Genomic DNA, 23,927 nt, shown 5'->3' on the forward strand with positions numbered 1-23,927 from the left:
ATCGCAGACGTATGCAAACAGGGAGCCCGGTACTGTAAGATTTTTATTATTTAAAATGTTCCTAAATATTTGCTGTTTTTTTGTTTTTTTCTTCTCTTTTTTATTTGTTGGAAGATGACATTGCAGATGGAAAAAGTCTGACATTTACATTGTTGTCAATTCTATCTTTCAAAAAAAACTGCAATTTCTAAAGGGTTTGTAGAATTTTTTATATTCACTGTAAATTGGTATTTTAAAATAACACATTGTGAAACTTGAATTTTTACTTCTTTGTCCCTTTAACACCAGCGCATCCACCAAACACGTCCAGCTTGTAACATGTTCAGTATGAAGGCCTCACTATTAACAATAGGGAGCCAGTGATTTTTTTTTAATAATGGCTCCACTTTGCACCGGATATTGTAATCTGGCCAATATTTGGAAAGTACTTCCAAAGTCCTATACATCTGTATCTAAAGCTTCTTTTAATTTGAACAAAATGCAAGTTATAAAAAGCACACAAGAACATTAAACACATACTCAAACAGACACAAAAGTCATTTTTATTCTGTTAAATAGGGCATTTTAAAATATATTACATTTTTTGTAAAATAGATATTTCTGTAATTAGAAAAAGCAAACTGTTATGTTTACGAGGTGTTATACTGCCCACCATAATGCAGTCAGTCAGGCTTTATAGCCCAGTTGCACTCCCTGTTAGCTTCTAATTTAAAGCAAGAAAAAAAAAAAAGGAAAAAAGAATGACGATTAAAGGGCCATTATAGTTGAAAAATAACATCCATCATCTAAATTGTTAGAGCATGAAATTTTAAGACTAGCAACCCTGCACCTCTATGTGTTTAACCCCCGCAAACACACATGGTTTAAACACATAGTAGAAGCACAGCACTGAACATGCAGAGTACTACTAGAAATGGCCAATGCCACAATTAGCAGCACTAGTCACGCAGCTTAGCCCTCTAAGTAGTGCTCCTTCATATGCATAATAGATTGTTTTAGAGTTTTATATCCCTATAAATAGAACAAAAAATACTATGAGAAAAGGCTTTTCTTGGTTTTAACTGGTAGAGAGAATTTGTCCTTAAAAAGTTCCTCAATTGATTGCAAGCAACTAACATTTTGTAGAACGTTAACTCTGCACCAAAAAAAAAAAAAAAAGAATGAAATATATAGTTCATACATTGATAATATATTTTTGTAATCATTATACTTTATAAACCTTTTTTTTTTAATGGATGCATGAGAAACTATACACATATAAAATACATATAGCCGTTTTTTCCCCCATAATCCTCAAACACATTTTATAAAAAAAAAATATTTAAATGTTGCATTAGATAAGATAATAAGGCTATTCCTCCACTGTGCAAAGTATTTTCATTTACCATATTTATTTAATCTTTCTGCAAATTATTCCTATATAAGATTTGGAAAGTCTAATATTTGCATAAAAAGCTTTGATGATGATTGACTCAGATTTTTTTTCTTAGACCCAGGGTAAGAAGTGAGTCAGAATGAAAAGATGATGAATTCTTTACCAGCTGTGCACACAATCAGGAGCTCTGTATAAACTCAGAGTCATTTTTATGATAACCATAATGTTTTTGATCACATCCTCCACATGCTGATTTTATTAAACTTTTTGTATTAAAGGGCAATTGTGTTATCCTGCTCAAAGCTGAGGTTTCTTATACTTTTGTGAAATATTTAACTCTAATTCTTGTAACAGACTGTTTCATACAAACAAAATAAATGTGTAATATTTTTTTTAAGCAATTATAACTTTTAGTGGTAATTGTAGAAAAAAAAAAAATGTTTAAAGAAAAAAAAATTCCAATAATTTTTTTTGAGGACTATATATTATTAGTACACTTAGCATATTTGACTATATTTGTATCCAGTTGTATATAGACCCACCACCCCATAGCAAATACACTGAAAGAGCAAGAACTACAGAGAATTCAAAGCTATTCAATACCTGCTAACCGTTTAGCATTGATGTCACAGGGATGCCAGTGACATCAACACACGTGGCTGTGGTGGTTACCAAGCCCTGGACACACAGAAGTGCTGGGCTATAGCTTGTAGGATTACCAGCTGTCTTCCACCAAAATATGGGAGAATCTGTTGTTGATGGGGCACAATGATAGGAAGGCTCACACAAAGTGGTAGATTTATCAAAGCTTCAACTGATAATATGCTGGAATCACGCATCAAATTCAACGCAAGATTGATCCGCCAGAGTTAACAAAGCGTCAAGATCATCAAATGTTGAAACGTGTGATGTAATAAACGCTCCCGTGATCTCAATCCGACGCAGATCGATGCTTGCGTCATTCCAGATGTTTCAAATTCACATTCGACTCTATATGACCGACTTCCCAATTTATCAAACATTCAACAGGTACGCTCGCATCAATTCTGACGCAGCGTACCTATCGTTCAAACTTCCACCCTTGAGGCTGCGAATGCCATAGAAATCAATGGGAGTCTGAAAACACAGAAAGGTTATGTTCAATGCTGCAAGACAATGAAGCATATTAGATAATAAAAGTAAATTAGAAACTTTATTAAAATTGTATACTCTTTCTAAATCAAACAATATTATTGCTCCAAATTTGGTGCAAAGTATTGCTCCAAATTTGGTGCACTAGTAGATATAGGGATAAAAATGAAATACATTACTACTTATGGATTATGTTACATCTTTGTCTCTCAATACACAGCAAGGGGATAATATTATTGCTCCAAATTTGGTGCAAAGTAGTGCTCCAAACTTGGTGCACTAGTAGATATAGAGATAAAAATGAAATAAATACATAACAAAATATAGCTAACTTCCTTTTTTTTTGCTAAATCTATTTGCACCATGTTTAAGACATGTAATACAAGTCCCACTCTCCACTTTCACACCAAATTTGACGCAACACTTTTCGCACCAAATTTGACGCAATACACCTAAACAACCCACAAACTAGTGAAAGTTTCCACCACTTTTGATTGGGCAATGCATAATCACATGATTTATGACATCAGTCAATCTGATTTAAATACACATTTTATACTATCACTAACTAGTAAAATTGCTCGATACTTGTGTCATTGATCACTCATCAGAACTTGTAAGTACCATTTGTAAAAATTGTGTATTATACTTTGAAAGTATGTATATGTGAAATTAGTATTAAATTTAAACATTTATGATGACATTAGGACACACAGTGTAATACTTTAGACAATGATTTTAAAATTTGAATGATGTTTGATTCAATATAATCTTAAGCTGATAGCTCAAAGGGATAGTTTACCCAACATTAAAATCATGATTCAGATACAGCAGAAATTAAAATCACCTCTTTACTGTCATGCTATTTTCAGTGTTTTTGCTTCTTCTCTTGAATTTCATTTTCATTAAGAAATGTAATCTTATATGCCAGCCCATTTTATAACACCTGTGTAGGGGTGGTGTTTAAAACTAGACTGCAATCAGGAGAGGTTACACAGGTGCAGAGAGAAAACTGGCCCAGCTGTTAAAATATCCATTTGCAAATAAATACAATAGGAGTATTGCGTAAACTTTGGTGCGAAAAGTGTTGCGTCAAATTTGGTGTAAAGTGGAGATTGGGACTTGTATTAGGAAGTTGTATTACTAGGAAGTTAGTTATGTTATGTATTATTTAATTTGTATCTCTACATCTACTAGTGCACCAAGTTTGGAGCAATACTTCCCACCAAATTTGGAGCAATATTATTGTCCCCTTGTTTTGTAATGAGAGACAAAGATGTAACATAATCCATAAGTAGTAATGTATTTATTAAATTTTTAGCCCTATATCTACTAGTGCACCAAATTTGGAGCAATTATATTGTTTGATTTAGAAAGAGTATACAATTTTAATAAAGTTTCTAATTACATGTTTTATTATTATTCTGAACATGAATAATTGCAAATATATTTACACTATATACATATAGTATATTCATCTTCACATATTTTTGTGAAGATTTTACTGGTCAGTCTATTAAAATACTGGACTGTCCAGTTTACTACTGGACACCTGGCCACCCTAGCAGCTGGCAGAAGAAGACAGCGGAATCATAGCTCCTTTAAGGCCTATAAACCTCTAAAACTCACCTTTTGAAATAGGGTTGCCACTTTGGCCATGTTTTCCTGGACATTTATATGTTACACAAGCTGCATGGTGTGCAGAGAGGAACATACATTTTACCCCTGGACAATACTATTTATGTTCCTCCCTGCACATACTGCAGCAGTTGTAGCACATACCTGTCTAGAAAAACATGGCCAAATTGGCACCCCTAGTTTCAATCACTTGCTCTTTCAAATAGTTTTTATGCTGAGTGCATAAAGTTTAAAGGGACACTGAACCCAAATTTTTTCTTTCATGATTCAGATAGAGCATGCAATTTTAAGCAACTTTCTAATTTACTTCTATTATCAATTTTAATTCATTCTCTTGCTATCTTTATTTGAAAAAGAAGGCATCTCAGCTAAGGAGCCAGCAAATGTTTGCTTCAGGACCATGAACAGCACTTGTTTATTGGTGCTGACCAATCAGCAAGGACAACCCAGGTTGTTCACCAAAAATGGTCCGGCATCTAAACTTACATTCTTGCTTTTCAAATAAACATACCAAGAGAATGAAGAAAATTTGATAATAGGAGTAAATTAGAAAGTTGCTTAAAAAAGCATGCTCTATGTGAATCACGAAAGAAAATTTTTGAGTACAGTGTCCCTTTAAGCACTTTTTTTTACAACGATAGCAACAACAACTAAAACACATTGTGTACCAGTTTAGCAGTGTGTGTGTCCCTTGGCACACATGTCATGAAGAAGGCCTAGAAACTGTCAAGACACCTTGTTTAAAAGCCCAAACCCCATAAAAATGAAGGGCTTTAAAAACTGAGAAAATCTGCTTACCAGTTGTCAACTCCTGGAATATAAACAGCAGAAATTTGACAAAAAAATATTTCTGCTCAGGAAAGAATTTGAGATATTTCCCTCATGGCTAAGGGACTATGAGTTCCCCCTCATAATAAGCTAATGATTCAGCCACCAAAACAGAGACTGGCTTGTTCTGAAGTCTAGATGAATTCTCTGAGATAGCTAAGTCTGATCTCTGCACCATTTCCGAAGCATACAAAGCTGAAGAGGTCTCATGTAAAGATGAGCAAACAGAATAGCATGATCATAAGACATAATACCTCTATGTAAGTAGCAACTTAGGAAAGGAAAGAGACTAGATTTAGACAAGCAGACACTAACTTTGCCCTCCTTAGATCCGTCAAAGATAATCTCATGAAAACTGAATCTATCTGCTCCCCCAGAAAAGTAACCTTGGTCTGAGGAACCAATGAACTCTTTGGAAAATTGATTTTCCATGTTATTGAAGGAACAGGGGAAATAGGAGCTATTCTGCTAAGGGTGTAGGTAAGTGTGGAATTATATGCAATAGATAGAAGCATGTAAATAGCAAAGAAATTTAAATATCACTTTTTTACAATAGCAGTTAACTTCACATACCATAAAATATCATGGGGCCGATTTACTAAGCAGTCTATGCTGCTTATTCCGCACAAGCCTTCAGGCTCGCCTGAATCAGTAGTTAAGAAGCAGCAGTCTTAAGACCGCTGCTCCTTAACTTGTCCACCACCTCTGAGGTGGCGGACAGCAATCATCACGATCAGATACGATCTGGATGATTGACACCCCCTGTTAGCAGCCGATTGGCCACGAATCTGCAGGGGGCAGCATTGCACAACCATTTTTCTAGAACTGCTTGTTCAAAGTTAAATGCCGACAGCGTATGCTGTTGGCATTTAGCGATGTCGGACGACATGATCCGCTATAGAGGATCATGTCCGTCCTACATTTAGTAAATCGGCCCCCATGTATCCATAGAAGGCTTAAATGGACATTGTATTCAAACATTTCTATCATCTGTGTGAAAGAACAATATTTAATTTTAATTGATCTATTTTATTTGCCTGAGAAATATGTTAAAACTCTTATGAATGTAAATAAAAACTAATAAAGAAGTTCTATAATTCTTCTAAAGTTTATTGGTTCTTCCACCTAGTGGTCATCAGATCATACGTACTAAAGAGCATTACTAACAATTAGAGATGTGCAAGGAAAAAAATGTGATTCAAAATTTTCGTTGAGAATATTCGTTCCCTGCACTAATCGGTTTTAAATTAAATAAACATGTAATTTAAGTTAGACATTTACATTTGTTTTCGATAAAACGAATGTAAATGTTTTGAAGCTACGTACTTACCTTAACGTGCTCTGGAGAGCTCACTAACATAATCCTCTTCTAGCCAGAACCCTGGCCGCGCTAACAGGAGGCTTAGCAGTTCAACTCCCAGGACCTGCACTAAAGTTAGTGCAGATCCTGGGTGCCAAAGCGCTAAACCTCCTGTTAGCGCGGCCAGGGACCTGGCAAGAAGAGGATCGGGTTAGCAAGCTCTCCAGTTTAAGGTAAGTATAAAGCCTTAAAAATCAATTTAAAGAAAACAAATAAATACTGATGAATTTCATTAGTATTTTTTATTTTCTTTCATTTTTGTTGGTGCTTTTATTCAGATATTCGTTTTAGTTTCCGAAAACAAATATCCGATTTTAGTTACGAATGTAGATTTGTCTGAAAACGCATGTCTTCTAAGAATTGCCCATCAGACAATGAGCTGCATTAGTTTAAAGTTAAACAGCTTTTGTCTAACATTTCTTAAAGGGACATTATAGTCCAAAATAAACTTTCATGATTCAGATACAAAATGTAATTTTAAACAATTTTCCAATTTACTTTTATCACCAATGTTGCTTTGTTCTCTTGGTATTCTTAGTTGAAAGCTAAACCTAGGAGGTTCATATGCTAATTTCTAAGCCCTTGAAGCCCACCTCTTCTCTCAGGGCATTTTGACAGTTTTTCACCACTAGAGGGTGTTAGTTCATGTGTGTCATATAGATAACACTGTGCTTATACACGTGAAGTTCCAGTGAGCCAGTTTTGATTGGCTAAAATGGATGTCTGAAAAAAAAATTTAAATAAGGGGGCAGTTTGCAGAGGAGTAGATACAGGATAATCACTGTGGTATTTATATAACTGTGTTAGTTATGCAAAACTAGGGTATGGGTAATAAAGGGATTATCTATCTTTTTAAACAATAAAAATTCTGGTGTAGACTGTCCCTTTAAGGCAAAAGAAAAAACAACACATGATTAAATGCTGCTATGAAATATGACATTTTTAAGAACAATGTTCATTTAAACCTAATATTTATGTGTTATTAGTTGGCAAACTCATTCATTGATTCGTTTCACAAACAAATGCCGAATATGGCTGCGGGCAGTAGCATTCAGCAATTTTCAGCACTTTCATACAAATAAATCCGGTGCCAAAATTAGCTGAGTGCTGCTGACATTCGTTTGCAAAAAAAAATCAACAAATGTGCATGTCTATTACAGGTAGAAAACCCTTTATCCAAACTGCTTGGGCCCGGAAAAGGTTTGGATTTCAGAATAGTTTATATTTTGGAATATTTGCATCTGTAAAGTGGAACATCTTAGAGAGGGGATGGGACCAAGTGTAAATATCAATATCTTACATCATTTAGTCAATAGTTACATGTAGTAATACAACTTATACATGCAACCTAATGGTCATTTTATATAATTTATATTACTTTTATACATAGCCCATCAGATAGTACAGTACTGTAATCAAAAAGGTAATAGAAGCCGTTTTAAATAAATATAGACTATTTGCATTTTAGAACAGAAAAAAAAATCAAACAAAGGATACAAGCAGAGAAGATTGTGACTTACAGATGGGAAAAAGTGATGTTTGATCATTTTATTTATAAACAAAATATTAATTAAAAAGCTTTGTTTTCAGAATAAGTTTGGATTTTGGAAGTCTGGGATTTTTACCTTTATTTACTTTTGAAAATACTTAATAGATGGCTATGGAAAAGATCCAGATAAACTTTTTGACTGAACCTCTAACATAACTGTACAAGGTTACATATATTAAAAGTAATAATTTCTTAAAAAGTATTTTTACTTAACATATCTTCAGAAAGGCAAATTGCATATGAATAATTTATCAGTGAACGTATGCCGCTTTAAAATGTATAGTTGACATGAATGCTAATGTAATTTAATAGAGAAACTATGAAGCTCAGAAATTAAAGTCCAGAGGCTTTTATTGAGAACATTTATGAAATGCCTTTGATGAATCTAATTAGTATTGTGAACTTAAAAATATTAGAACATAAAAATGGGTAAAATACAGTTGGTTCTAATCAGTTTATCTTGATCAATGTAGTAAATTATTTAAATGTTCCAGAGGGCAATATCTTCTGAGTTGACAAATTTGCCCAATTTTATAATATTGTACAATGTAATCTTTCCAAATGAAATGTCTTTGCTCCAGTTTGCATGTGAAAGCTTTATACGCTTATCTTTTTAAAGAGACAAAATCCAGCATTCTCTTATGTGCGTTTAAAGCAGTGTTCTTACAAGAACATAATTATTAAGGTTCATACAATATTAAACTACTTTCCTGCTCACTTCCATTGTAAAATTAGCAAAATTCTCTTGGCATCCTTTGCCGAAGGAGCAGCAATGCCTTACTAGCAACTAGCTCAACACAATGGGTGAGCCAATGACAAGACACACGTATGTGCAGCCACCAATCAGCAGCTAGCTCCGTTGAGTGCATTGTTTCTCCTGAGACTACCTATGTATGCTTTTCAACAAAGGATACCAAAAGAACAAAGTACATTTTGGTATATCTGGGATCCTCTTTGTTCGGAAATAGCAGAAAAGCAAATATTTTCCATTGTTTTTTTGGTAATTAGGAGGCCGCTAATTGCAGCTATGCACCACACTTGTGAAATTACTGGCAGTGAAGGTGTTATTAAGTTAGATTCTAAGGTTAATATTTGCTTTAGTGTAGGAATCACCCTCTGATCCCCCCCCCCCCCAATCCAACACTGGTCATTTCTTACACCTACACTACATACTCTGCCAGCACCCAGTTTATCGATTTGTTTAAGATTTATGGATTTATTTTCTGTAGTGTAGGGATCCCCCCCCCCCCCACAAAGAGCTCTCTAACCCTCCCACTGTTTTTGCTGTCTGTTACGGGCTGCTAGTCTGCCAGTAACAAATTATAGTATTTTTTAAATTTATTTTTAAGATTTATTTCTATAGTTTTTTTTTTCTGTAGTGTAGGGACCCTCCCCATCCCTCTTTATTTCTATAGTGTAGGGTCCCACCTCCCCTTCCAACTGATTTTACCTTAGTGTAAGGGACCCATCCCTCTCTCTTCCCTAACATTCTTTGTTGCCATAGTTTAGGCAATCTGGCCCTCTACTAACACTTCCTGTGACAACATGCTGTATGAAATAATTTCCTGTGATAGTAATATGAAAGAGAGCACACTAAAAATTATAATACTAAGAGAAAAAAAATGCCTAGTGAAAAGTCCTACAAGGTAAGCAGATCTGGAAATATATTGTGACATAGCTTACATAAAGCTTCAGTAATTCAAGTAGTTGTACTATCTATGAATAGATGTTAAGATGCATTAGGCACATTCTTTAACTAAAACGTGCATTTAAAACGATTTAATACAAATATTAGTGTCTAGGTATCCTTTATTTGTTACGAGTCATTTTGGACTGTTATACACTTTAGGAAATTATGAAGAAAAAGAGCTAGGATAAAATTAAAGCACATAGAAAATTACATAGTAAATTTATAAAGCTGCTTTATTACACAATGTATTTACAAAATACCCTTCAGCTCTTAGCGTAGTGTTAAAAAATAAACAAATATTTTAGCAGTTTTCCTAAACCTAGGGGTTAATCTGACATGTTATCAAAACCCGATACATTCCTTTTCATGCTATTTCCCTTGTTTGCAGTCCATAACAAATACATTTTCTGTTTGCATTTCTCTTCTGCCCCCATGTGGTATAAAATAGTAATAACACGTTTTCTTCATTTTTTACTTTGTAAAAGGAGATTAAATCTTAAATGCACACCACTGTTTTAGATTTACTTATAAGCATTTTAGTAAATAACCTTGCATTTCCAAAAGTGATTGTGTAAAAAATGTCCAAGTACTTTGATAACCTCATCTATTGGCGCTCTACAAATAACTGACAATAATAAAAATAAATCATTGTGCCAGCCAAGCATTCATGCATCTGGCACACATTCGGCATTATTATGCCCCATTATATGTGCAGCTTCGAAAGATCACATCTGATGACATAAACTGTGACTGTCCCTGGTAAATTGTAACAGTTGGAAAGTATTTTAACTGGGGAACAAATACATATGAATCTAAACAAATCTATTGAAATCACATTGGATCTGTAGATAATAGCGCAATTTTTAGCTATGGTTATTGTAACAATGTGTAATTCTGTTCCAGCAATTGTTTCCAATTTGCTGTGTTCTCTTGCTATTCTTTGTTGAAGAGATATCTAGATAGGTAGCGTGCACTTGTCTGAAGTACTACATGACAGGAAATAGTGCTCTTACTAATGTATAACATTGTTGCAATGCTGCTGCCAAACTCCCTGCTTTTCAACAAAGGATAACAAGAAAACAAAGACACGTTGATAACAGAAGTAAATTGGAAAGTTGTTTACAATTGTATGCTCTATCTTAATCATGAAAGACAAATGTTGGGTTTGAGATCCCTTTAACATCAATGGGTTTTTTTAAAACTACAGTATATTACCTAGCCGTTAATTTTTTTTTAATTTATTTTTTTCAAACCCTGATCTACCATTGACTGCACCTACTATGCTTAAAGGTCTTCATATGCATATAAGACACAACTTAGTAATAAAATAACGATACACCAGGGTCATTTTTGAAAAGTAGAATAAAAACAACAGATTTGTTTTCAGTTCTCCAATAGGAATGTTAAGTAGCATCAACTAACAGGTAGGTTAGGGTTACGTTGTCAGCACTAAAAGTCCAATTTGATGCTGTATGTGTATGAATAATTAAAAATAAGCACCAAATAACAACACAACTCACACATCAACCAAATGGTGACACTTAATGAGGAAGAGCATAGGGGACAGAGGTTCTTCTTCACTGCTAGTGGTACAGAGGTGAAGGCTCTCAGAACCCATATCTTACCCCTCATACCGCAAGATACCCATTTAAGAGACGTCTATCCTCTTAGATGCAGGTAATCACCTAACTAGTCATCTGGGAGGTGCTTGATAAGAGAGATATGGGATCTCTTAGAGTCCCTATCACTCTGCCATAATGCACAGGAGCCTTAAGATCACATTTTGGAAGAGAGGTCTCAGACCACAGTCATTTTTATGCTAATAATCACCTAGCTGATGCGTTTACTAAATGGGGATTAGTTTCCCCAAGGAGCCTTTATCCACTAAGGATAGCATACCCCAAATACAATGCTGGTCATATGAAAGAAGGCATTGCCACAATCTTATAGATAAGGCTGGTTGTAATAGGAAGGGAAATTAACTGTCTACTTAAAGGGACACTCAATCAAAATGAAACTTTCATTATTCAGATAGAGCATGCTATTGTAAACAACTTTCCAAATGACTTCATTTAACAAAATGTGCACAGTCTTTTTATAGTTAAACTTTTTGAGTCACCAGCTCCTACTGAGCATGTGCAAGAATAAGTGTGTATGCATTTGTGAATGGCTGATGGCTGTCACATGGTACGTGTATGCATTTGTGATTGGCTGATGGCTGTCACATGGTACAGGGGGAGTGGAAAAAGACGTAACTTTTAAAATTGTCAGTAAAAAAATCTACTACTCATGTGAAGTTCAGACTAAGTGCTATTGCATTGTCTTGTTATCTTGCATTTGTTGATTATGCAAATCTACTGTGTTGACTGGTCCTTTAAAGTATTTCTCTTGAGCAATAAAGGTAGAGAATCCTAAAAACTTTAGTGTTTTGGGAAGTGGAACCAATGATAAATGGGGACCCATGAAGTGTGTTTGCATCTTTTTCTGCATTTCATATTGTAGGTTTTTCTTGTATTTTGGGTATTTCTGCAAAGTAAAAGTTATTTCTAAATGTGTTGAGTCTGCTGAAAAAAAACATCAACATGGTAAATGAAATACAAAAACGATTAAGCTAGTAAAATTTCTTAATTTACATCATTTTATTGTCATCCCTGTATTAAAGCTGTTAACTCATGTTTGGAAATTATCACAAAATAATTAAAAAGGGACATTGAAGCAATTTAATTTTTGGTTTCACCTGAAAGAGGAAGGTGCAGAAGTCACCATTAAAAGCCAGTGAGGAAGCTATCCCTAGTGAGCAGTTCAACATTTTCATCCAAAAAAACTAATATGATGTTACACATGCTTCATGTGTATGGGAGAGGTTTCTCTATTCATTTAAAACATTAAAAAATGAAGAAAAAAAAGCAGACAGTTCTACGTAAAGCATGAACATATAACCAAACAAAATAAATAAATGGTTATACAGTAGCCATATGCTATCATTGTATTTGCCTATGAACAAACGGTTTCATGTTTTATAAATAAAAAAAACTTGCCTTCAAATCATATAAAAAGATACATAATGAGCACCCATAAATAAAGATTTTAAACAGAATTGAAAACCTTTAATATTATGAAAACTATAAATATTTGCTGAGAGCCTCTAATTACAGCAAGTTGACTCGTATATAAATTATTTAAACCTTTTGTTCTGTTATGTAACAAGGATGATAAAAAAACTGAATGCACATTTAATATTATACAGTACAAGACAGAGAAATGGCAAATTTAAGGGACATTCAGTTATTATTAATGAAATATAACACAAATATTACCCAACAGTCTATGATGCCATATCGCAATAGGTTAGCCAAAAGGTATATACTGTGTATGTATATATATATATATATATATATATATAAATAAAGTATGAAATATACACCACAAATTGGAAGCATTAAAAATGTATAATCAAATGAAAATGATGTGACTTATTTACTAGCAATTCACAACAGTGAAAGTTGAAAGGCACAATGTATTTTATTTTTTTCACGACAAAGCTGAAAGGAAACACTGCTGTTTATTTGATTTTAAATGTTTATTATGGATTTTTCATTCACTTGTACATCCTTTCTGAACTTTTGCATACAAGGTTTCTTGATGCAATACCAAAGGGTTCAATGTTATTTATAGCTGTTGAAGCATATTATTTCTTGTACCTGGAACTGCAAAAGCAGAAGAGTCTATGGAAGTCAGTCTATAAATGTCCCAAACTACATTGACATATATTGTCCTTTACAAGGACAGTGATGTTCTTCTTACAAACACAAATCAAGGCAACGTTTTGATGTAAATAATATCGAATGGAAATGCTGGTTTACTTTGGCGACTTCTTTGCAATCACTGGAAGCTTTGCAGCTAATTTTTCAACAAGTGCATTATGGTCTAGCCCAACGCTTGCTAACAGTCCCCCTTCATTCCCATCTGATCCTGTATAAATAATTGATTCTCCTTTAAGGGTTGTCATGTGACCACCAAGGGCATTCAATATAGCATTCCCAGCACATATGTCCCACTTCTTAATAAAGGTCACATGAATATAGACATCAGCAGCATCTTGTTCTTCCTCAGCTACATCCAATAATGAAAGAACTTTATAACCTAAAATAGAAAAAAACATATCCATATGTGAGAGATATGCAGTATACAAACAACATATCAAAAGAAGAATATAAATAGTGATCAACGGCTCAACATCAGGGCATTACTCTTTTGATTAGAAGTATTTTGCAATACGGATGCAATACTAAAACATTCAATATTGTAGTAAGTTTTATGGTCCAAGTTAAAGTTCACATAAAAAAGGAAAAAACAAGGACATTCTGAAAGTAAATTTTCAAGCACAGACCCTGGGAGATTTATTCTAACATCATTGATGGTATTTGTTATACATAAGACAGCATCAATTACCTCATAAATGTCAAGTAATTCCATATAGCATCATTGTAATTTCATGTAGTCTTCTAATTTAACAAGTCTTTACCTCTTGAAATCATACTTTTGTCATATTTACATACAGCTTCTAGTTTATTTATATCTTTCTGAAGATATGGTCTCCAGAACTGTACTCAGTATTCCAGATTTGGTCAAACTAATGATCTGTAAAGTGGCATAAGAACCTTGCTATTTCTGCTACTAAAACCTCTTCCAATGCAACCAAGCATTTGACTGGCCTTGCTGGCTGCACTGCGGCATTGTGTACCAAATTTTAAATCATCTGAAATAATAATTCCCAAATCCCTTTCTTCTTTAATTACAGTCAGAAGAAAGGGATTTGGGAATTATTATTTCAGATGATTTAAAATTTGGTACGCAATGCAGCAGTGCAGCCAGTAAGGCCAGTCAAATGCTTGGTTGCATTGGAAGAGGTTTTAGTAGCAGAAATAGCAAGGTTCTTATGCCACTTTACAGATCATTAGATAGACCAAATCTGGAATACTGTGTACAGTTCTAGAGACCATATCTTCAGAAAGATATAAATAAACTAGAAGCTGTCCAAAGGAGGGCTACTAAAATGGTACATGGTCTAAAATATAAAACATACAAAGAAAGACTCTATGATCTAAATATGTATAGTTTAGTTTAGAGGATAGAAGGGAAAGAGGTGACATGATAGAAACCTTCAAATATATGAAGGGACTTAATAAAATAGAAGCTGAAAGCATTTTTCACAAAAAAATAAATGCCAAAACAAGGGGTCACAATCTAAAGTTAGAGGGTAGCAGATTCAGGAGAAAGTTAAGGAAGCATTTTTTACAGAAAGGGTGGTGGATTCATGGAATAAACTTCCATTTGAGGTGGTAAACACAAATACTGTAAAGGAATTTAAAAATGCCTGGGACATGCATAAGGCTATCCTAAGGAAAAAGTAACATGTAATATGGGTAGACTTGATGGGCCTTTTTGGTTCTTATCTACCGTCAAATTCTATGTTTCTACACCTTATACATGCAACCTATTCATAGTTTTATATTATTTTATTACTTTTGTACACATAGTACCATCAGAGAGATAATACAGTAAATGTAATCTGGAAGATAATAGCTGTGGTTATTATAAATATAGATAAACCATCATTTGCATTGAACTGTGCACAAGTTTAAAGGGACATAATACACTCATTTTTTTCTTTGCATAAATGTTTTGTAGATGATCTATTTATATAGCCCATAAAGTTTTTTTTTTTTATTTAAATGTATAGTTTTGCTTATTTTTAAATAACATTGCTCTAATCTTCAGACTCCTAACCAAGCCCCACAGTTTTATGAGAATACCGTCAGCTACCTTCTCCAGCTTGCTCTTGTCTGTGTAAAGGGTCTTTTCATATGCAAAAGAAGGGGGAGGGGAGAGTGTTTTATTTCCCACTGGCAGTGGGCTTTCCAGCTACCTTTTTAACAGAGCTAAACTGAGAGCTTCTAAGTAAGTTTTTAAATAGTTTTATACTGGATTTTTATATCAGTATCTGTGCATCTTATTCTTTATATTAGTGTATATTACATGCAGTTACATGGAAATGAGTGTATACTGTCCCTTTAAGGCAGATGAGGGAAAAAAATGCTTTAAAGTTGTTTTTTAAAGTGTAATCGTTTATTTTTTATCAAATAACAAAATGCTAATTAAACAAAAGGAAGAAAAATCTAAATCAAAAAATATTTGGTGTGAAACCCCCTTTGCCTTTAAAATAGCATCAATTCTTCTTGGTACACTTGAACATAGTGTAGGGAACTCGGCAGGTAAGTTGTTTCAAAGATCTAACCACAGTTCTGTGGATTTAGGCATCCTCAGTTGCTTCTATTTCTTTATCTAATCCCATACAGACTCAATGATGTTGAAATCACGGCTCTGTGGGGGCTAGAACATCGCTTTCAGGACTTGCTCTTCTTTATGCTGATGATAGTTCTTAATTGGCTGTAAGTTTGAGGTCATTTTCATTCTGCAGAATAAATTTGAAGCCAATCAGATGTTTTCATGATGGTACTGCATGATGGATAAGTATTTGCCTATACTTCAGTATTGAGGAGATTCTGAACAATTCCCCAACTCCATTTGCAGAATTGCTGTTGTCTGCAGTTACCAGTCCAGTTTGAGAGTGCAGTACATTTCCATGTTTGTTTATATATATATATATATATATATATATATATATATATATATATATATATATATATATATATATATTGTGACAGACCCTTCTGTCAGTACTGAAGGAGTTAATTGTGTTTAGCTAAGAAACTAATTTCTAAAGACAGAGTTGCTGGTTCCAGCTATAATCTAATTAGTGCTAAGCATTCTATTGTTTGATCACCTCCAGAGAGAAAACGCCTAAGTGATAAGAAGGGCCAAGAGTGTCTTGTGGTTGAAGTGTTTAAGTAATATAATTCTATTGTATCATGTCAAAGGGCTTGTTCCCTCCATGTAATGTACAACAGTCTTTCAACCCCCATCTGGGGGGGGGGGGTGTCAAACCTGTATAAATACTAGGCATCTAGCCTTTAATAAATGTCATTCTGTTTTAAACCTGAAACTGGCTGGGTTGTGAATTGCTGATTCCCTATGCAGGACATTGTTCCCTGGTACTAACCCTTGGTACACTGTTGGTACCGTAACAATTGGTGGCAAGCGACGGAATGAACCTTATCGCCCAGAAGAGCAACTACACAAGCCAGTAACCTCAGGAAGAGGGGGATTATTACAATACTGACTAAGATGGAAAGAGTACCAGGGACAGAAGGAACCAATGGGCCCAGCATATCAGACAGAACCCCTGAAGAAGCAAGCTTTGATCGGGCGGTTAAAATAAGACTGGCATATTATGGCCCCAACCCATCTGCGGAAATTATCGACCGGGTCATAGCAGCTGTGGAGGCCAACCTACTTCGCCAAAGCAGCGCTGCAGCAGCCCAAGTGGAAAAGAGAAAAGTAAATTTTGCAGCTTTTAAAAACTTCCTGGAAACAGAAGGAGAGATTGATGGGTTCCTTGCGGATTTTGAGAGGCAATGTGCACTACACAAGGTACCCGCAGAGGACTGGGTCACGATATTATCCGGAAAATTATCCGGCCGGGCCAGTGAGGCTGTTCGGGCCATTCCAGATGAGGAGGTTGGGGATTATAATACTGTGAAAGAGGCTCTGCTCTCCAGGTATGCGGTTACACCGGAGGCATACCGGAGGCGGTTCAGAGACACTGTTAAATTAGCTGGTGATTCCTACGTTGAGTGGGCATGTAAGGTGCACCGCACAGCAGCTCACTGGATAGCGGGGTGCCAAGCCGTATCTGGGGAAGAGGTGCTACAGCTATTCCTGTTGGAACATTGCTTTGACAAGTTATCAGCAGGAGTTAGAGAGTGGGTTCGGGACCGTAAACCCTCCACCCTGCATGAAGCTGCTCGCCTGGCAGATGAGTATATGGATGCCCGCAAACTGGACACTGCTACCACTAAGCCCCCTGCTAGAGTGGAGTACAGACCCCCAGTCACCCCAGCAGCTGCCAGTTACCAACCCCCGGCGCACCGCTATACCACACGGCCTCCGGCCACGAACTACCCTCAGAGAGCCCGGTTCAATTCACGGGGCTACTCACAGCCTATTTGGTGCTTTGGATGTAAGCAACTAGGGCACAAAAGACCAGAGTGTCCCCTAAATACAGCGAACCAAGCACAGTCCTGGAGAAGACCCGCCGGCGGAATCCCACGTAACTCTCAGCCTGTGGCCCGCTACGTAGAGGCGCAAGAATGCTGGAGCATCCTACATGAGGCAGACCTTGTGCAAGCTGCCCACCGGAATAACCGGCAACTGGTTAAAGTGAATGGGAAGAAGGTCAGTGGTCTACGGGATACTGGTGCTACCATGACCTTGCTTCAAAAGAACTTGGTGTCTGAGAAACAGTACACTGGAGACACTGTGGCTGTGAGGGTAGCAGGGGGCGATGTGTTCAGCCTACCTGTTGCCAGGGTACATTTGGATTGGGGAGTGGGCGCTAGACCTGTGAATGTGGGGGTCAAGAAGGACTTACCTGCTGATGTTCTTCTTGGAAATGACTTGGCTCCCCTTGTTTCTGCCTATGCTCCCATGGGTCCCGCTGATGTTAACCCTGTGACTACCCGTGCTCAGATCCGTGCAGCAGAGACTGACCCCCCTGCTGCTAAGCCCCAGGACGCTGAGCTCAGTAAATCTCTATCCGCTATTGATACGTGGAAGTCCCGTTACAATGCGCTGATGAAGGAGAAGAGGAGCGCAGAGGAAAAAGCACGTTTAGAACGTGAATCTCTGCTAGACAAGCTGCACCGACAGACTGCAGAAAACACCAGCTTGAGAGTGGGACATGAAACCTTAAAGACAAACTTAGCGACACTTGAGGAGAAGCTGACGCTGGCTCATAGTGAGGTGCAGCAACTCAAGGGCACCCTATGTCAGTATGAAGGGATTGTGGATACCTATAAAGAGCAGGTACAGAAAACTCGTAAAGAAGCTGATGGGATTTTGAAGGACTGTTTAGCCCTAGTCTGGGCACTGAGGAAGTTGAACCCTTCTTTGTATGGACAGGAATTCTCTCTCATAACGGGAATACAGATGGATTGTCCTGGCAAACTGACATGCCTACCACCTCCTAGTCCGGTCATCCCCAGGTTGACCCGCCAAAGGGTCAAGCCGGGTCTGCCGGAGTGTTCCACAACGGGGGAGATATGTGACAGACCCTTCTGTCAGTACTGAAGGAGTTAATTGTGTTTAGCTAAGAAACTAATTTCTAAAGACAGAGTTGCTGGTTCCAGCTATAATCTAATTAGTGCTAAGCATTCTATTGTTTGATCACCTCCAGAGAGAAAACGCCTAAGTGATAAGAAGGGCCAAGAGTGTCTTGTGGTTGAAGTGTTTAAGTAATATAATTCTATTGTATCATGTCAAAGGGCTTGTTCCCTCCATGTAATGTACAACAGTCTTTCAACCCCCATCTGGGGGGGGGGGTGTCAAACCTGTATAAATACTAGGCATCTAGCCTTTAATAAATGTCATTCTGTTTTAAACCTGAAACTGGCTGGGTTGTGAATTGCTGATTCCCTATGCAGGACATTGTTCCCTGGTACTAACCCTTGGTACACTGTTGGTACCGTAACATATATATATATATATATATATATATATACACATACATATATATATACACACACACATTTTCATTTATAAATAATAATTGGGTGTTTGGATCAGCAATTTCATTTTGATCTTTCAAATAACTGAAGGACACAGTGAAATGAGGTTTATTGGATTAACAGAAAATGTGCAATATGCATCAAAACGAAATTAGACAGGTGCATACATTTTGGCACCCTTGTCATTTTGTTTATTTGAATACCTGTAACTACCTAGCACTGATTAACTGGAACACACAATTGGTTTGGTGAGCCCATTAAGCCTTGAACTTCATAGACAAGTGCATCCAATCATGAGAAAAGGTATTTAAGGTGGCCAATTGCAAGTTGTTGTTCTCTTTGACTCTCCACTGAAGAGTGGCAGCATGGGGGCCTAAAAACAACTCTCAAATCACCTGTAAACAAAGATTGTTTAACATTATGGTTTAGGGGAAGGCTACAAAAAGCTATCACAGAGATTTAAGCTGTCAGTGTCCACTGTGAGGAACATAGTGAGGAAATGGAAGTCCACAGGAACAATTCTTGTTAAGGCCAGAAGTGGCAGGCCAAGTAAAATACCGGAGAGGCAAAGGATGGTGAGAACGGTCAAAAACAGCCCACAGACCACCAACATCATCTTGCTGCAGATGGTGTCACTGTGCATCATTCAACAATTCAGCGCACTTTTCACAAGAAGCTGTATGGGAGAGTGATGCCACGCCACAAACAGAGTTATTTGAGGTATGCAAACACACATTTGGACAAGCCAGTTTCATTTTGGAAGAAGGTGCTGTGGACTGATGAAACAAAGATTGAGTTATTTGGTCATAACAAAGGGTGTTATGCCTGACGGCAAAAGAACACAGTGTTCCAAGACAAACACTTGCTATAATAAGTAAAATTTATTTGATGTTCCATCATGCTGTGGGGCCCTGTGGCCAGTGCCAGTACTGGGAATCTTGTTAAAGTTGAGGGCCGCATGGATTCCACTCAATATCAGCAGACACTTGAGAATAATGTTGAGGAATCAGTCACAAAGTTGAAGTTACACCAGGGCTGGATATTTCAACAAGACAATGACCCAAAACACTGCTCAAAATCTACTTTGGCATTTATGCAGAGGAACAAGTACAATGTTCATCCCAGTCCCAAAACCTGAATATTATTGAAAATCTGGGGGGTGATTTGAAGCAGGCTGTCCATGCTCGGCAACCATCAAACCTAACTGAACTGGAGATGTTTTGCAAGGAGGAATGGTCCAAAATACCTTCATCCAGAATCCAGACACTCATTACAGGCTATAGGAAGTGTCTAGATGCTGTTATTTCTGCTAAAGGAGGCTCTACTAAATATTTATGAAATATTTCTGTTGAGGTGCCCAAATTTATGCACCCGTTTAATTTCGTTTTGATGCATATTGCACATTTTCTGTTAATCCAATAAACCTCATTTCACTACTGAAATATTACTGTGTCCTTCAGTTATTTGATTGATCAAAATGAAATTGCTGATCCAAACACCAAATTATTTATAAATGAAAATCATGGAAATTGTCAGGGGTGCCTAAACTTTTGCATACGACTGTATATATACATATAAATAAAAAAAAAATAAAAAAATATTTATTGTGACATAGAAGAAAATCAACGTTTCAGGTCCCACAGACCCTTAGAGCATGACTAAGGGTCTGCGGGACCCCAAATGTTGTTGTTCTTCTATGTCACAATAAAGATTTTTGTTTAACTGAAGAAGCAGTGCTGACGCCATCTTTGTTCCTTTGTATGTACATATTTGAGAAGTTGCACGACAGCTACACCCCAATCTCACTGCTGCCCAGGCATTAGCCCTGGAAACCCTTAAAAAAACATAATTTATGCTTACCTGATAAATTTATTTCTCTTGTAGTGTGTTCAGTCCAAGGGTCATCCATTACTTATGGGATATATTCTCCTTCCCAACAGGAAGTTGCAAGAGGATCACCCAAGCAGAGCTGCTATATAGCTCCTCCCCTCACATGTCATATCCAGTCATTCGACCGAAACAAGACGAGAAAGGAAAAACTATAGGGTGCAGTGGTGACTGGAGTTTTAATTAAAATTTAGAACTGCCTCAAAAAAAAGACAGGGCGGGCCGTGGACTGAACACACTACAAGAGAAATAAATTTATCAGGTAAGCATAAATTATGTTTTCTCTTGTTAAGTGTGTTCAGTCCACGGGTCATCCATTACTTATGGGATACCAATACCAAAGCTAAAGTACACGGATGATAGGAGGGACAAGGCAGGAACATTAAACAGAAGGAACCACTGCCTGTAGAACCTTTCTCCCAAAAACAGCCTCCGAAGAAGCAAAAAAGTGTCAAATTTGTAAAATTTTGAAAAGGTATGAAGTGAAGACCAAGTTGCAGCCTTGCAAATCTGTTCAACAGAGGCCTCATTCTTAAAGGCCCAGGTGGAAGCCACAGCTCTAGTGGAATGAGCTGTAATTCTTTCAGGAGGCTGCTGTCCAGCAGTCTCATAGGCTAAACGTATTATGCTACAAAGCCAAAAAGAGAGAGAGGTAGCCGAAGCCTTTTGACCTCTCCTCTGACCAGAATAAACGACAAACAGAGAAGAAGTTTGCCGAAAATCTTTAGTTGCCTGTAAGTAGAACTTCAGGGCACGGACTACGTCCAGATTATGCAAAAGACGCTCCTTCTTTGAAGAAGGATTAGGACATAATGATGGAACAACAATCTCTTGATTGATATTCCTGTTAGAAACAACCTTAGGTAAAAACCCAGGTTTAGTACGCAGAACTACCTTGTCTGAATGAAAAATCAGATAAGGAGAATCGCAATGTAAGGCAGATAACTCAGAGACTCTTCGAGCCGAGGAAATAGCCATCAAAAACAGAACTTTCCAAGATAAAAGTTTAATATCAATGGAATGAAGGGGTTCAAACGGAACACCCTGAAGAACTTTAAGAACCAAGTTTAAGCTCCACGGAAGAGCAACAGTTTTAAACACAGGCTTAATCCTAGCCAAAGCCTGACAAAAAGCCTGGACGTCTGGATTCTCTGCCAGACGTTTGTGTAAAAGAATAGACAGAGCAGAAATCTGTCCCTTTAACGAACTAGCGGATAAACCCTTTTCTAAACCTTCTTGTAGAAAAGCCAATATCCTAGGAATCCTAACTTTACTCCATGAGTAACTCTTGGATTCACACCAATATAAATATTTACACCATATCTTATGGTAAATTTTTCTGGTAACAGGTTTCCGAGCCTGTATTAATGTGTCAATAACCGACTCCAAAAAACCACGCTTTGATAGAATCAAGCGTTCAATCTCCATGCAGTCAGCCTCAGAGAAATTAGGCTTGGATGGTTGAAAGGACCCTGAATTAGAAGGTCCTGCCTCAGAGGCAGAGACCATGGTGGACAGGACGACATGTCCACTAGGTCTGCATACCAGGTCCTGCGTGGCCACGCAGGCGCTATCAGAATCACCGATGCTCTCTCCTGTTTGATCCTGGCAATCAGTCGAGGTAGCAACGGAAATGGTGGAAACACATAAGCCATGTTGAAAACCCAAGGGGCTGCTAGTGCATCTACCAGCACCGCTCCCGGGTCCCTGGACCTGGATCCGTAACAAGGAAGCTTGGCGTTCTGGCGAGATGCCATGAGATCCAGCTCCGGTTCGCCCCAACGAAGAATCAGTTGAGCAAACACCTCCGGGTGAAGTTCCCACTCCCCCGGATGAAAGGTCTGGCGACTTAGAAATTCCGCCTCCCAGTTCTCCACGCCTGGGATGTAGATCACTGACAGGTGACAAGAGTGAGACTCTGCCCAGCGAATTATCTTCGAGACTTCCAACATCGCTAGGGAACTCCTGGTTCCCCCTTGATGATTGATGTAAGCCACAGTCGTGATGTTGTCCGACTGAAATCTGATGAACCTCAGTGTTGCTAACTGAGGCCAAGCTAGAAGAGCATTGAATATTGCTCTTAATTCCAGAATGTTTATTGGGAGGAGTTTCTCCTCCTGAGTCCACGATCCCTGAGCCTTCAGGGAGTTCCAGACTGCACCCCAGCCTAGTAGGCTGGCATCTGTTGTTACAATCGTCCAATCTGACCTGCGAAAAGTCATTCCTTTGGACAGATGAACCCGCGACAACCACCAGAGAAGAGAATCTCTGGTCTCTTGGTCCAGATTTAGTAAAGGGGACAGATCTGAGTAATCCCCATTCCACTGACTTAGCATGCATAGTTGCAGCGGTCTGAGATGCAGGCGCGCAAATGGTACTATGTCCATTGCTGCGACCATTAAGCCGATTACTTCCATGCACTGAGCTACTGATGGGCTTGGAATGGAATGAAGGACACAGCAAGCATTTAGGATTTTTGATAACCTGGACTCCGTCAGGTAAATCTTCATCTCTACAGAATCTATAAGAGTCCCTAGAAAGGGAACCCTTGTGAGTGGGAACAGAGAACTATTTTCCATGTTCACTTTCCACCCATGCGACCTCAGAAATGCTAGAACTATCTCTGTATGAGACTTTGCATTTTGAAAACTTGACGCTTGTATCAGAATGTCGTCTAGGTACGGAGCCACCGCTATGCCTTGCGGTCTTAGTACCGCCAGAAGCGAGCCCAGAACCTTTGTAAAAATTCTTGGGGCCGTAGCCAACCCGAAGGAAAGAGC

At 37.4% G+C, this 23,927-nt stretch overlaps 1 protein-coding gene across 1 annotated transcript in view; it reads right to left on the reverse strand.

Moving 5' to 3' along the window:
* Window positions 1-9,786: 9,786 nt before the first annotated feature.
* Window positions 9,787-23,927, reverse strand: part of BPNT2 (3'(2'), 5'-bisphosphate nucleotidase 2) — a 78,726-nt gene continuing 64,585 nt past the window's right edge. The window contains exon 5 of the mRNA XM_053715057.1: window positions 9,787-13,714. Coding sequence (XP_053571032.1) covers window positions 13,431-13,714 — 284 coding nt within the window. The 3' untranslated portion in view covers window positions 9,787-13,430. The remainder of the gene's footprint in view (window positions 13,715-23,927) is intronic.

Source organism: Bombina bombina, chromosome 5, assembly GCF_027579735.1.
Source record: "Bombina bombina isolate aBomBom1 chromosome 5, aBomBom1.pri, whole genome shotgun sequence".
Taxonomy (NCBI): Eukaryota; Metazoa; Chordata; class Amphibia; order Anura; family Bombinatoridae; genus Bombina; species Bombina bombina.